The sequence below is a fragment of the Scatophagus argus genome, chromosome 6 (assembly GCF_020382885.2).
Source record: "Scatophagus argus isolate fScaArg1 chromosome 6, fScaArg1.pri, whole genome shotgun sequence".
In the NCBI taxonomy this organism is placed as follows: Eukaryota; Metazoa; Chordata; class Actinopteri; family Scatophagidae; genus Scatophagus; species Scatophagus argus.
In genome coordinates this window covers 5,671,361-5,686,271 of record NC_058498.1, presented here as the reverse complement: position 1 = coordinate 5,686,271, position 14,911 = coordinate 5,671,361, and the positions used below count along the sequence as shown (strand labels likewise).

Here is a 14,911-nt window from a genome sequence, read left to right as displayed (position 1 = left end):
TGCTTAGTTGCACTTTTGTACGACTGTGTTGCAGAATTTAACCAAAGTATTCGCTAATTTGCATACATACGTCTTTATCCGAGGCCCTGTGCTTGTCTGCACATGTGCTCTTGCTTGAATTTGCTCATGTCTATCTCAGGCCCAGAGTTTGCATTTAACGCTGGACAGTCCTGGCTTCATTCTCAGGGCAGTACAAGGGTAAACAGAGATAGCTGCTCCCATGTCAGGGTTGTGATAAGGACTTGGGACCTGTGTTATTGCTGCTGCTGTCCTGCCTGTTTCTCTCTCCTCTGCTGTAGCTTGCAGTTCCCTGCTGCTGCTTTCACATAGCTGATGAACACTTGAGCTGCAGCTGATGTAAAGTGTGTGTCCTGTGTGTGTGTGTGTGTGTAGAAGAGATTGTAATGCATTCATGCGTACGTTTTTTTTTAAACGAGACAGAGTAGGAGACAGAAGATCACAGAAGGAGAACTGGAAGAGAGGTAAACATAACGGAAAAGCTCTGCAGGTCTGAGATATGAGCATGAACAGCTGCCACTCCCCTCTCTGCCTCTTTTTCACATTCTCACCCTCTTCTTCTCTCCCAGCCGCCCACCTCCTGTCCCCTGCTCGCACTCTCCAATCTTATTTCCTGCAAGCCTGTCTTCTATCTAAGCCTGCTCTGTGTCAGTATATCAGACTAATTCAATCTTCAGTACACAGGCACTCCAATGTAATGACCCATGACATTCGATTAATGCTTTTCCCCTTCTTGGTAAGTTGGGTCAGCAGTAATTTTCTGTGCATGTGTGTTTGGCTGGCGTGTGAATATATGATTTGAAAAGCTTGGCAGTTAGTGCAACCTTAATTTATATCATCACTTAAAATTAAAATAGAAGTCTCCCTATTGAATGCTGTGTGTTTTTTTTGACATTTTACAGGACAGCACTGAGTATCTCTGGTCCAAAACACCCTTAACAAACAACTATATTATTGTGGCTGAGGTTTCCACACTGATGACACATGAAAACCCCTGGCTGTCAGTATGAGCTTATTTACTATGCTCTCATTATTCCTGTCTTCCGGGCTTCCCATTACCACTGTCGCGACCTCACGACCAGCTGTCGCACTTATTGGATTGGTGTTGAGAGATTATTGCAGGTCCTGTAGGGGGTTATGTGCATGTGTGTGAATGTTCAGCAGTGACTCAACCAGACGCACATAAACAACCTACACACTGTAAGCAGTGTAAGCGCACACTCATATAAACAAACTCTTACAAAGAGAGTGACTGAACTGACGCTGACACACGCACACACAGTTTTGGACACACATTCCCGTGGCATCCTTTTAGCTCTGTGTAGCCTGTAGCAAATACTATCAATTTGGATTAGCAAAGCCTTTATGGGCTTTCAGCTCACAGTCATTATAACTGTAATCCAGTGTGGATCGTGCATCAGCAGTGTCATCAGGGGCTATTTAATCACTAACCTAACTCGGATATTAGTTACAATGCAGCAATTGCACTGACAGCATATGCAAACTTGTGCATTCCCAGTGGATGATAATAGACTGATATTATGGCTCCTCATGTTTAATAATCATGCATATAACCCTCCTGTTGCTCCGAGGGCTTCATTAGCCACACAAGAATTAAGAGTGACTTTAAACCTGTAGTGTGGAACCTGTGTTTTCCCCCCTTCTGGCAGAGACAGTAATTACAGAAACTGTCACGGGCTTTTGTGCCACAGGCTCCACTGTGCTCCCATTTGCTCCCCCTTCAGCTCTGGCAAAACTGTCTGTGTTTGTTGATGGAAACCACATTGCTACCTGTGCGCCAGCAAGGGGAAGTCGCTTCAGACACCAGAATTTAAAACTCCGGTATACTAGAGGTGCCAACCTGATGATTTTCTCCCTAGATTTAGCAACTTTTCAGACTCTTTTAGCAACTTTATTTCCAAAACATGACGAATTTACTATTTTTACTGTTTACTACAATTCTCTATTTACTACTCTCTCTAACTACTAGATGACTTAAGATGATTTTACTGACACTTTAAACTATATTGATTAATATCTGGTGATATAATCAATATGAAAATAAGTGTATGATGTCATCTGGTGACTTTTATCAACTTTTGGAACTACACTGAAAAAAGTGCAACTACTGTCTCATTGGTTTAAATCACATTTTTATAGTGGAGTAATCTAAAATTGTGGTTTCTTTTTCAAAAATTGTTTTTTTCAATTTTGTTCAATGCAAATAGTACACCATTTGCAGTAAACTGAAAATAACATTTGGATTAAAGTAGTTATTTTACTTCAAACCAGAGGTTTTTGTGTCACATGACAAATCGTCACATCACTTGCCCGCTGGTGCATTTCATGAACCGTCTTTTGAAAGGCTGCTACCTCCTGCCATCTTACAGAGCTACTGTGATTGTGAACAAGGTAAGAATTTGAATTTGTGCTGCTTCTAAACACAAAGTGTGTTTTATATACATGTTTGTCGTTAGTGTCTGGTCGGACAGCAGTTTTAGTGTCTGTATATGGTTTACAGATGACAATGTATTTTTCCCGCCTGTAGCTGGACAGGGTTATTTGTAATATAATTTATCACTCAACGATTGGTATTGCAACGACAATATTGTTGCTGATATTATTTTTCTGTCTCATAAGTAAAAAGTAGGATGATTTAGTATGATACACCTTGTATTTCTGTAATGCTTGAGCTAGCAAATTGGGGCATGTTCTGGTTGGTGTCGGCACATTTTCTATGGAAGCAGGACGGAGTTTGCAGTCGCAGTGACTGCAGGTGCTGGGAGGAGAACATGGTAAAACTCCGTTTATCGACCAAAACGCCCATTACTGCATGCATTGTCGGCATTGCTAGCTAGCGCTATTACTAGCGCTATCGCTAGCTAGCTAGCGCCACCGCTAGCTTGGCGTAGTGTAGTCAGTGCGTGTGTGCGCGCGCATGTTGCCGTGGTTTGCAGTGTGCGCGCTACAGAGAGCAGAACGCATTCTAATTAAGTTCTACGTTCTAACGTATTATTTTCAGTCTGTAGTGACGGTTACGGATAGTGCACACTGTCCAACCAAGATAGATGTGAAATCTCACGTTTTCCTTTGTGTTTAGGTTTGTCGAGCCTGGGTCTTTTGGCTGTTTTAGCCACATTGCTGAATTTGGTAAGTCCTGAAATAAACTGTTAAGTTTATTTAATCTATGTTGAAATAAGACCCGAACCCAAAATAGAAATACATTATTTAAACAATAGCTTTGAGCTTAAGCACAGAAGCATACTTACTAGACTAGTATGTAAATGTAATTTTAATAATTGAAATTCAATTATTGAAATTGAAATGGATAAATACTCCCTTTAAAAGAAACTCCTGCTGAAGACTTAACTGACAGCAAACAACTGTTTCTATAAAATAAATGCAAATTTCCATGCAGCATTTTGTCAATTGAATTAAGTGGTAAATGGGTAAGTTGTTCTTTTTCTTTCTTTCCTAGTCCTTCAATGAATGTGGAATTGCAAAGACTTAAACTGTTCTTGTACCTTGGAAGACTTGGAAGGCACCTTTGACCCACTTGTCAAGATTTCATCAGCCATCCTCACAAAGGGTAGTGGCCACATTGAAATGTTTTGTATGAAATAGCACTCAGCATTCAAATTTAAAGCACTATTTTCAACATATAGCACAGCATCTGAAAAACAGTGAAACAATTGTTTGTGTTTTTCAGGAGTGTTGATACAATATTTATGGTTCATTTCTTAAAGTGTAGTTCCAGGCTTTGACCAGCAGAACTGATTGTGGGCTGTTGGTCCTATCTACTAAGAAATTGAGCCTATTGAGCATAAATTGAGCAGTCAAAGTGCATATAATGGCCCCTGATGTCAAATATAAGATTGTATACACCCTGTAGTTGTGCCATAAGTAATGCAATAACATTTTCTTTTACTCCTTTGATTTTTTTTTTTGAAGATCAATGCAGAATTCATGAGAACAACTGCTCCACTTCAACCACAATTCATGGCTTCCTTGGACAACCAGTACTGTAAGCTGATTGAGATCATCAGAAACAAGGGAGGAGCTGTCAGAGAGAAGATTCAGGACATACTAAAAGTTCTTGATCAGGTAACGGAATACATCATTTGAGTTTATATCACATAAATGGCAATAGAAGCTGTGTTTTTATTGTTATTGTTAACACATGGTTTTGTAGTTGTAGTTTTGTGTGTTTGACAGCCCATTTAGCTGGTTTTCTGAAAGCTTTTGTAACTCACAATTAGTGTGCATGGTGTAATTAATGTTCATTGTTTAAGTTGCAAAATTAGATGTGTTCTCTTACCTACAGAGCCACGAGGTGATTTTGAAACGACAGTGTCTCTTGAAGGCCCTTATTGTATTCCTTGGGGAAGACGTGGACAAACTCTTCAAGGAGTATCTGGTAAGTAGCTCATACTCATGGTGTCAGACTATAAAAAGGCTTACAGTACATTCATATACATTTGCCTGTTCCTGTTTTTTGTGGAGTACTCTGTCCTGCAGTGGTCTTATAATGAACATGTTTGTGTGGGTGTGTTTTTTTTTTTATTATTAGATTTGATTGGGAGAATAGTCTGTCTAGGTTTTTAAATTGTTAACTCAGATGCTGATCTGCCATCTCTTTTATCAGGTTGGTCAGAAGGATGAACAAGAGCTGGAGAGGTGTACCATGGCAGAGGTGGAGGATCCTCTCCATCCCCCATGTGACGTTGGGATTGTTATCGATGGTGTTGAAGTCCTCAGTGAGTTGCCGTCGCTCACACATGGTTGTGCCATGTTATTTGGCCTCATCTATGCTCTAAACCTGAGCTATCCACGTGAGTTAAAGCACACTTTTGATGCACTGCAGAAAATATTCATGGAGATAGAACCAAAGACAATGACACGCAGAGTATTCAGTCTGAGTTCCAAGCTCAAGATATAAGATTGATGAAGAAAGAATGGGATTTGAATACGGCATGTTCTTTGTTCTATTATAGCTTGTATTCAGGTACATTTCAGGAGAATGGAAGGAGTTGTTAAATGTAAGTAAGAGAGACACCAGCTTTAATACAAAAGATGTTCCCACATTTGTAATGGTTTACATTCTGGTGGTTTTATCAAGGGATAGCCACATATTAACAGTTATAAAGTATATTATATAGTTAATGGCTATTACTGTCCATGTCTCAGGTTTTAAGTGAGAGCTGTACATACTTTTATAAGAGGTTGTACAAAAATTCTATTTGTACACAAGGTCTTTATGTAAAAAAGTACTGTGATTTGTTTCACATGTGGTTAAGGTTACAAAAAGCTGTTACAGAAGGAAAAGTAAACAATAAAAAGTCAGTAATTGGATGCTTTTATTTTATTTTACAATATTTATTTTTATTTTATATGTGATGCATGTTTTACAATATCACAATAAAGTTCTTTTGAAGATATTTTCTGTCTTAACTTATTGTAAGTTAACCAAAGTAAAACTAAACAAAAACATTATCTAATGGAATGTAATGACCTGCATTAAGTGACATTTTGACTTGTGACTAAAGAAAACATATTGATTAATGTGGAAGTAAAATAATAGTTTACAGTACTGAATGAAAGATTTTAACTTGAGAGAACTTAATGAAATTGCATGTAACAAAATTACAGCAATTTAATTAGTTTTATCCAAAGTAAAAATATACTTTGATGTAGTAGTAAATATTAAGTTTAACCAAAGTAAAAATATTGAGTCAGAGCAAAGTGAAAAAGTGCTTTGTGGTCGTTAGAATAACTAATATTTCACTTTGACTGAATGTAAATTTTTGCTTTGGTAGAATTTATATTTTTGCTTTATATTAAATCAAACATTTGGTGTCAACCAAGTCATAAATTTAATTTGAGAGAAACTAATACATTTAGGTGTAACAAATTACATCAATTTTTTTAAGTTAATCCAAAGTATCATTTTTTTCAGTGTAGTTCCAAGTACTTTTATTGGAAAAGAGTTGACAACATTGTGATACAGGCTACTGCAAAAATATATATATCCACATCATATTTATCTGATGGTGGTGGGCATAATAAGGGCTTGAGCACAGCAGACATTCATTTATAAGCCCTGCACTGCAGGTTTAATTAAGAGTACAAACTTGAACTAAATCCTCACAGCTTCTCCATGTTGAACATCAGATTGACTCTTTCTCATTAAGGAAATTCCTTGTAGCTCTTTCAAGTCACTTGATTTTTTCACAGCATCATGTTTTCTGTCAATTCTGTCTGCCATTTTTTCATATTTCTGTTATACTCATCTGCCAAAGCCCTCTCTCTCTTCTTTATTTTCTCCTCCCTCCTTTTTATTGAACCCCCCTTTCTTTCTGTCCCTTCTTTATTCTCTCCCACTATACCTCGATCTCTCAGTGTCGGTAATGATCTAATTAAGAAGGGTTTTGTTGCATGTCCACTGTATATAATTGCCAATGAGGTCTGCCTGTACTTCACTCAGCAATTACCAGCAGCATTCTTCTGCCCCCAAATCGGCTAATTAAGCCTTAAGGACAGCGAGCCGATTGTAGTTGCACTAAGCATCAGGATGAGCCGGGGATGTCTGTGCTCTCCTCACTCCCGGGACATGAAGAAGCAGTGGATTGAAGCATGGTTGCCATGGCAGCAATCATATGGTGTCAGATCCTGTGCAGAGGCTGTCAGTCTGTTGATCTGTGTGTCTTTCTCATAGTGCATGTGTGTGTGTGTGCGTATCTGTTCATCTGTAACAGAGACAACCATTTTGCTGCAGGTCACCACTTGTTTTCATTATTAAGGCTCAGTCTATGATAGAAGGGCCAAACAGAGCTTGTCACAGGAACTGTTTGTGTCCCTGGGTGGACCAGCTGTCATTTTGATTGATTACATTGCCAGTTCATGTAATGCTTACTTTGCAATACATCCGTGCTCAGCACTGCATAACACACAGCTTACCCTGTGGCCATGACAAAGCACTTACTCCAAACTACTGCATATCAGCTAAGTACTTTGCTGTACGAGCACACAAACTTATCACATTTTAAATTAATTCAATTTTACAAGTACAATCAATTACAGTAGTTGCTCGTTAATTTGCAATAGAGTGTGGGTAACTCTAATACCTGTCAGTACAAGTTGAGTTGAAAATTAGATTAGAAATTAGAATATTGTCTACGGAGGGGAAAAAAACCATCTGGTTTGTTGATGGTCTTCATGCATTAGATGGTGAGACTTCTTGACACAGTGTGCATGTTCCCATTCTTTTGAGACATAAAAATTTAAAATGAGGAAATGGCCTCTTTGGAGACAGTGTCGGTATATTCTCACAAGACCTTTATTTTATTACATAAAATGGTATCAAAATAGGAAAAGAAATGACATATGACAGAGAAAGCACCATTTAAGCTCAAGGGTCCAAACTATTGCATTATTAACTATTTGTATTAAAATATGGCATCAGTGATAACATCTGCAGTAACTTGTTGCCCAGGAATATAACAAAATACAGTGCATAAAAGCCTGATGTGAAAAGTCTCAATATGTAGTGTCTGCTCCAATACTGTGGTAGACCACCTACTAAAAATAATGAAAATGCTAATTTACACCTCTGAAACTGACTCACATATGGAAGTTTGAATTTCAGCTCTTATTAAACCAGAGCTTCAGGCACTTGCATGCTATTTCTCCTACATAGCAGATATGTTCTCCAGTGACACAAATTTGCATGGAAATTGCATGAATAATGTGTGCCTATTTGCTAAATAGTTCTAAAGTTGATATTTGGATGTAAGGGCTTAAGTGTTCATTTAATGGATTTGAACTGTGCAGCTCAGTCAAATCTGGACGAATTGCCTGGGCTTCATTAGCAGTATTGGATATTTTATTAGGAGGCTTTAAATAAGCCCTTAAAAGTTTTGACTCCATTTGCTGAATTGTTTTCCATGTCACTTAGCTCTAGTCCTCGGTAAGCTCATTGTAAAAAGAAATAGGCAAGTGGTTTAGGTTTCCTGGCTTCTCCAACTGGAACAAATGATACTAAGTGGCACCAACTGCGATGTGTTTCCTTCTATGGGCCTGTCTTGGCCTGTGTTTTTAAATAGCTTCTTCTGGCTAAGCAGCGCGAATGAAATTAAGTTATTGGACTTAAGTTAATGGACAACAGCTCTGCTTCTCTTCTCATTGTGCTATAAATATTTTTTTCTGTTTTCTTGTGCCATTAAAATATTATGTATGTACTATTTCAGTGGCTTCATTATATATGGTATCATAATATATGTATTGTGCAGAGTCCAGTTCTCTTCAGAAAGTGATATATTATGCATTATAATATTTCAGTATCTCATGTTGTCTCTCTCATTTCTGTTTCATCCAGGCTGCCAGCTCCAACTGTAGAAAGCACAAGTCGATGACTGAGAACTCCGCCTCCCATGATGGACAAGAAAAGTGGTGAGTGCCACTCGGCCTACATTGAACAAATAATCCTCTTGCTTCTGACTTTTACCACAAATCTGAGTTTTTCAAAAGTAAAACATAAATGCAAAAAAATCATACAACATCTGACGTAAGGGGTAAAAGGTTTAGCTTCCTGTCCCTGTATACTGCCCAAAACAGTGAAAGGTTAATTTCCCTCAGGTGATAACCTCCCCGTGTCTCACAAGTTGACACAGCATGAGCAGCATCTTGCATGCTGATTAGTTTGTTTTGGCGCAATCACTGCATGATAATTACTTCCCAGTAAGTGATATGGTTTTACATAATGAAGCACCATGTGTGCAGCACAGTGCAGTCTGTCTGTAGAAGGGGGTGAAACGGAATAATAATGCTGATGATAATCTGTGATTTGTTTCATGTTCATTTTGTCAAGCAAATGCACATGTAAATACATGTTAGTTTTGTAATCTCAGCAATTATTGTTGTCATTGTTATTATTTGTAGTAGTGGGAGGAGAAGCATTTATTGATTGATTTTCATGTACATGATTTTATAGCCAACGGCTTTCAGACCAAGGCCAGTGAGGGTGGTGTTCAGAGGAAGCAGCTGCCCTACTCAGTGGAAACTCCCTATGGCTTTCACCTGGACCTTGACTTCCTCAAGTATGTTGATGATATTGAAAAGGGCAATACCATCAAAAGGGTCCACATTCAGCGCAGGGTCAAGGGCCCACCCAAATTCAGCACTCTGCCCAGAAATTTCAGCCTTCCTGGGCATGGAGTCAGGCCTGTTCCTAAGGACAAGGACAGCACATGGTCTGGGACATCCACCCTGGGGCCCAAGCCTAAATCACGGGTGACAGAGGTTCAGCAGATCTTTGACTTCAGGGCAAATGAAGGGGGAACTTCAAGCCAGAGCACCACCAGAGGAGCAGCAAGTCTGGGAACTGGCTACATTTGTGCAAAGCCTAGAGATGAAGTTGGACCCGGGGCTCTGCATGGTGAGGAGAAAACTGTAGGGATTCAAAGTCGACCAAACCTTCTCCGAGCATCCAGCATGCCCATTACCCTACAGCAGAGGAAAGGTTCTGATTCAAGCAGTCCAGACCGTAATGTGGGAACACCAGAGAGTGGGTCGACAGAAAACATGTTCCGCGCTTCACCGGACATAACAGAGAGACGATGTGTTCCCCAGGATCGGACAGGGCTTCACCAACAGATAACAGTGGCACTGAAACGTGTCAGAGAGCTGGAAGAGCAGGTCAAAACCATTCCAGAATTAAAAGCTCAGATCTGCTCACTAAAGGAGGAGAGGGAGCAGCTACTGCTCCAGCTCCAAGCCCAGGTTTCCACATCATCCTCTACTATAGCCCCAGGTTCTCATTCTGGGACATACAGTCAGCTACAAGGACACAGACCTTCAGAAGGACTCAACTTAGCTCTGATGACTCAACCCACTGGAGGTTTAGAAGAGTCAGAGAGTATGCCAGCAACGATGGCAGCAGAAAAAGAGAAAGAAGGTGTGATAGAGAAAAGCAGAGTGTTACAAAAAGAGAGGGAAATAAATCAGGAATCTGTCAAGAGGTCCTCAGCAGGTAAAGAAGCAGGTGGGTTGTCAGAGCAACAATCACACAGACAAACACAGCTGTCAGAAAAATCAGATAAACAAAAAGAGACATTAGACAGTCCTTTGGAGCATGCAGCCCAAAAGCTATCTCCAAACATTGCGGGAAAAGAATTAACATCACTTATGGTGGCTATAAAAGATGCTAGCAGTATTCAAGGTGTTAATGCAGGAACAGAAACAAATCTTGTGGACCAAGAGAGTATGCAAAAGCTCCAGGAGAAGCTTATTACACTAGAGACTAAACTTAGTCAAGCTAGTCAAGAGCTGGATAGAACTAATACTCTTTTGAAAGAACAATTAGAGGAGAACAAGGTGAAAGAGGACAGAATAATGCAACTGAGTGAGGGAATGAGAGTGGAGGTGTGTGATACAGAAGCACTCAACAGGCCAAGAAGAGAGAGCATTGACACAGGGACAGAGACAGAGAGGGTAGATTTTACCAACCAAGAGACAGAGACAGAATTACCTGGTACAATAGATAAGGGAACAGATACAGATAGAATCTGTATTGAAGTGTGTGTACCCAAGGCAAGGACTGAAGGTATAGATCAAGGAACGGACAGTAACAAAGATGACACACATAAACAGGTGACAGACATGGATGCAGAAGTAGCTGCTATGAGCCCACCAAGACCCAGAGCCAACAGTATGGAACGGGGCACCATCACTGAGAGAATTACTACTCAGGATCAGATGACCGAGACGCCTGTAGCAGATAGGGTAAACCAAGTCACAGAAACAGAGGGAGAGACAGTAACAGATCATCCACAGAGGCCGAGGGCAAGCAGTGTACACCGGGAGACAGAGACAGAGAGAGTGGACACTGTAGACAGGGTGACAGAGACAGAGGAAGCACAGAGGACAGACCAGCAAACTGAAACTGAGATAAACAGACGTCTGGATAACAATCCAGCCCGAGGTGAAGAAGCAGAGAGTCAAGTGATAGTAAGTGCAAGCTATGAAAGAACAGAAGATGTGGGTGTTGTGGTCAGTGAAAGAGTGGAAGATAAGGAACCAAGAGAAAGAATCCAAAGAGACAGTGAAGACAGTGAAAGCATGATTGTGGAAGTTGTCACTGAGACTATAGATTCAGATATCATAAGCCAGGATGAAAGCCGCACCAGACCTGCAGCAGGGGAAAATGAAAGATCTAAGACTGAAATGGTAATGGAAAAGAAAGACTCAGAAACTAAAGAAATTTTACTCCCAAAGACTGAAGTAACAGGAACTGTTGAAACACAACAGATTGCACTGGAGGCTGTAGAGAAGAAACAAACTCTAGAAGATGCAACAATCAAAGAAACTGTAGTAACTGACACAGTTGTAGTAACTGACACAGTTGTAGTAACTGACACAGTTGTAGTAACGGCAGAGAATGAAGCTGTTAAAACAGTCGCTCCTGTACGACCTCAGAGAGGCCGAAAGCTCTCACCAGAGCAGGCACAGCCATCACCTCCTCAACTGCAGGCTGCACCTGTGCGACCACGTAGGGGATCCAGTGAAAGCCAAGCCCAGCAGTCCCAGCCCCAGACAAAAACCCAGCCCCCGGTGCAGGACCAGGCTCCAGGCAAGCTTGAGGTCCAAACCCCAAAAAAGACCTCTGAACCACAGAAAAAACATCCTGCCACATCTCCATCTCAGGTTGAGGACAACACCCTCACAAAGAAGCATCCTGGGGAGTCTAGTGAGAAACAATTTCAGTCACAGCCTCAGACTCAGGGCCCATCTCCAAGCTCCAGTGAAATCCAAACTCGGCCCAAATCAATTCAAGCCCAGTCTCAGTCTCAAACCGCTGTATCTCGACGGGACTCCAAAGAGCTTAAAGCACCCCAGAAGGGATCCAGTGTAACACAACCTCTTACTCGTGGATCAGGAGAACTCCAGGCCCGCACAACTCGCCAGGGGTCATGTGACACCCAGCCTCAGTCTCAGGGCTCTCGTAGAAGCTCCAGTGAGACTAAACCTCCTCACAAAGATGGCAGCGAGACGCAGTCTCTGCGAAGAGGCTCCAGTGAAACAGCTCAGCGTCGTGGATCAAGTGAAGCCCTAGCCTCACGTCGGGACACTGGCGAAGCCCAGCCCCCTCGCAGAGGCTCCAGCGAGTCACCAACATCACCTGCGGCATTGGGCCAAGTCGTAACTCGGTTAACAGGCCTTCTGGGCGAGCAGTGGGCACAGCTGGGGAGCAGCTCTGGAACTCCACAGACGGCCAGCCAGCAGGAGAGCCCCAGTACACAGAAACAGACGGCATGGAAAAGAACAGAGGCTGGCAAAGGAGCATCAGCCAAGGCTGCGGGGAAAGCGGTCCCTGTGGCAACAACAGGGAAACCAGCAGGGAAGCCTGGTCCGTCCAAAATGAGCTCTATTCAAAGTCAACTGGTCAGCTCCCTCAGTGTCCTCTCTGCCTTTTACTCACCAGGCCAGAAAGCTGCTGCTGCTGGCAAACAGCAAGAACAAGGTAGGCCTGCCTGTGGTTCCATCAGGAACCCATGGTTTATACTGTACACATTTGTGCATCTGTGTCAACTCTACTTGCTCACATGTCTGTAATTGACTCAATGAGCTTAATACATTTACACTTTTAATATTCAGTGAAATTATCCTTTTACAACTGCTATTCTTCATGCCACTTTATTACATGTCCCTTATTATCTCTGCCAGTTACTCTCATGATTAATGTGTCCGTGCACTAGTCAGTAGATTGACTATTAATTTTCCCATGCTTATTCCTCTTCCTTGCCTACAGGAGCAGACAAATGTTGCTAGAATTGTTTGGGTTCTGTAGTGACACTTGTATAGAGCTTTGTAGTGGTTCAGGTAAAATGCATAAATGCATTCAGCACACAGCAGATACAGGACACTCACTATTATTATCAAACTGACAAGAAAGTGCTGTATTTACAGTAAGCTGGTCTGCTTCCTAGTGGCTGTATTTTCTTTTCACTGCAACCTGAAACCACATTGTTCCTATTCAATTATTTAGAAATGCTGTACTGATGTACTGTCAAATCATGTCTTCTGGCACTTCTATCAATAGTACTACATCAACACAAGGATTATTGTGTACCTGACACGGTGTATTGCTTGAATTCTTTCCAGGATACTTCATTGGACTTAATCAGTCTTCAGTGCAAAATACAACTGCAGAGCCATTCATATGATCATTTGTATCTCAGCATTATGATAAAAGTGTTCCCTGATAGATTGTTTGTCAAATGACTGTAAGTCATATAATCCACCATTCAGAGTCACAGAAGGCAAATGCCTTCTAGTTTATTGTTTCTCACGTTTCTCTTATTTCCACCAGTCTGCTCTGTAGTAGTATTTGTAATATTTTCTCCTGTAGTTTCTCTCATTTCACAGGTTAAGGTCCCATCTGCACTAGATAATATTTTCATATCAGTTTGCACACCCTGTTTTCTGTAGTTTATAATATAGAATACAGAGTCAGTCTGCTATCACACGCATATTTTATGTCAGAGTTCAGTTTAAGTTCAGTGTAGGGAGTGCTGAATACAAGAGTGATGTTATGTGTTTTGTATGCGCGTGTGCCTGGATACAGTATATATACACAGTATGTGTTCATTCAAGATTGCCACTATTTTTTGTAGTTGCCTTCTACCTTTTTGACATTTCAGATTCTCAGCTAGACTTCCTTAACCTCTCACTCGTCCCAGTCATCAGACACTTGAGTTGAGCTTCACAGATTTGTTTGGATGAGTGGAATGAGTGTCTCTGACACAGTGAGGGAAGGTTAAATTTCATCATTGTTGTATTTATTAGAAGACAGCAAGCGGTTGTATTAAAATGCCAAATATGTTCTAAACTTATCCTCTCCTTGTCGCATGAGAGATATACTGGATCATTCTTAGATGGCGGTCGCTGGAATCTTTTCAGCTGCTGGTTTTTGGCTGAAAGCCGCATCCTTATGTCCTTGCATAAAACATTACAGAGCTTCTGCACCATGTCTGCTGTCAAGCGCAACTAAGACAGCCATTCTGGGCACAAAGCCAAGGGGAGTCAGCAAAGGAGCCCATGTAGAATCAATATAGGGCAGTTACATACATAAGTAGGCCTGACAATGTCAAGGTTGTATTTGTCAATAAGGCCTATAATCTTGATGTGTGTGTATTGGAACTAATCTGGGTGGTCCTGAACTGATTCTTCAAAAATCTTTGCTCAAGGAAATGTTGTATATGACTCTGAGAGGTAGTTCAATTTACAGAAAATGCAGCAACAGTGGCTGCACCTTTGTAGGGGTGTTTTTTAGGCTTAACTACTACTACTACAATGCTATTCAATTATGGAAATTGTCATGACAGTAACAGTTATAGAGCAGGAGGTCTTGGGAGCTCCCAAAATCTCCCATAGGTTTACAATTGCATTTACTATAATCCCCTTCTCTACTCATTCATTCATTTTTTCTGTCAGCAAGTTTCTCATTGTACCCATACAGATCATCAACAGGAAGTCCATGTATGGTTACAGTGAGTTTCATGTCATGCATCTAACAATGACTCAATGTGTAATTGCTGCATTTCGTGGTAGGTACGAGAAAGTGAAGGGGTATGAATTTTATTGCATTGTCCATACACACACAGACACACAAAGCACACTCAAAAGCCTAATGATTTTTTCCACCCTCCCTCTTCTTTTTTCATCTTGTTTTCTCCCACTCCCTCTGTCCTCCTCTTCACCAGGTCTCAAATCTATTATGAAGAAAAATGGTGCTGCTGACAAGCAGGGGAACAAGGGAGCCAAGAAAAACCTGAAGTTTGTTGGGGTGAATGGAGGGTAAAATCTTCTTTTTAATCACACTCCAAACATGACATTA

At 40.9% G+C, this 14,911-nt stretch overlaps 1 protein-coding gene across 6 annotated transcripts in view; it reads left to right on the top strand.

Annotated features, from left to right (window-relative positions):
• The window catches only part of kank4 (KN motif and ankyrin repeat domains 4), a 70,712-nt gene that overhangs the window by 44,317 nt on the left and 11,484 nt on the right, over window positions 1–14,911 (top strand). For 4 of the 6 annotated variants that reach the window (XM_046391159.1, XM_046391157.1, XM_046391160.1 and 1 more), the window contains exons 2-4: window positions 8,393–8,466; window positions 9,008–12,535; window positions 14,778–14,871. In XM_046391159.1, the coding sequence (XP_046247115.1) occupies window positions 8,448–8,466; window positions 9,008–12,535; window positions 14,778–14,871 (3,641 nt within the window). In that variant the 5' untranslated portion in view covers window positions 8,393–8,447. Of the gene's footprint in view, window positions 1–340; window positions 483–8,392; window positions 8,467–9,007; window positions 12,536–14,777; window positions 14,872–14,911 lie in introns of those variants that run through there. The other 2 variants (XM_046391162.1, XM_046391161.1) reach the window with 2 other exon arrangements.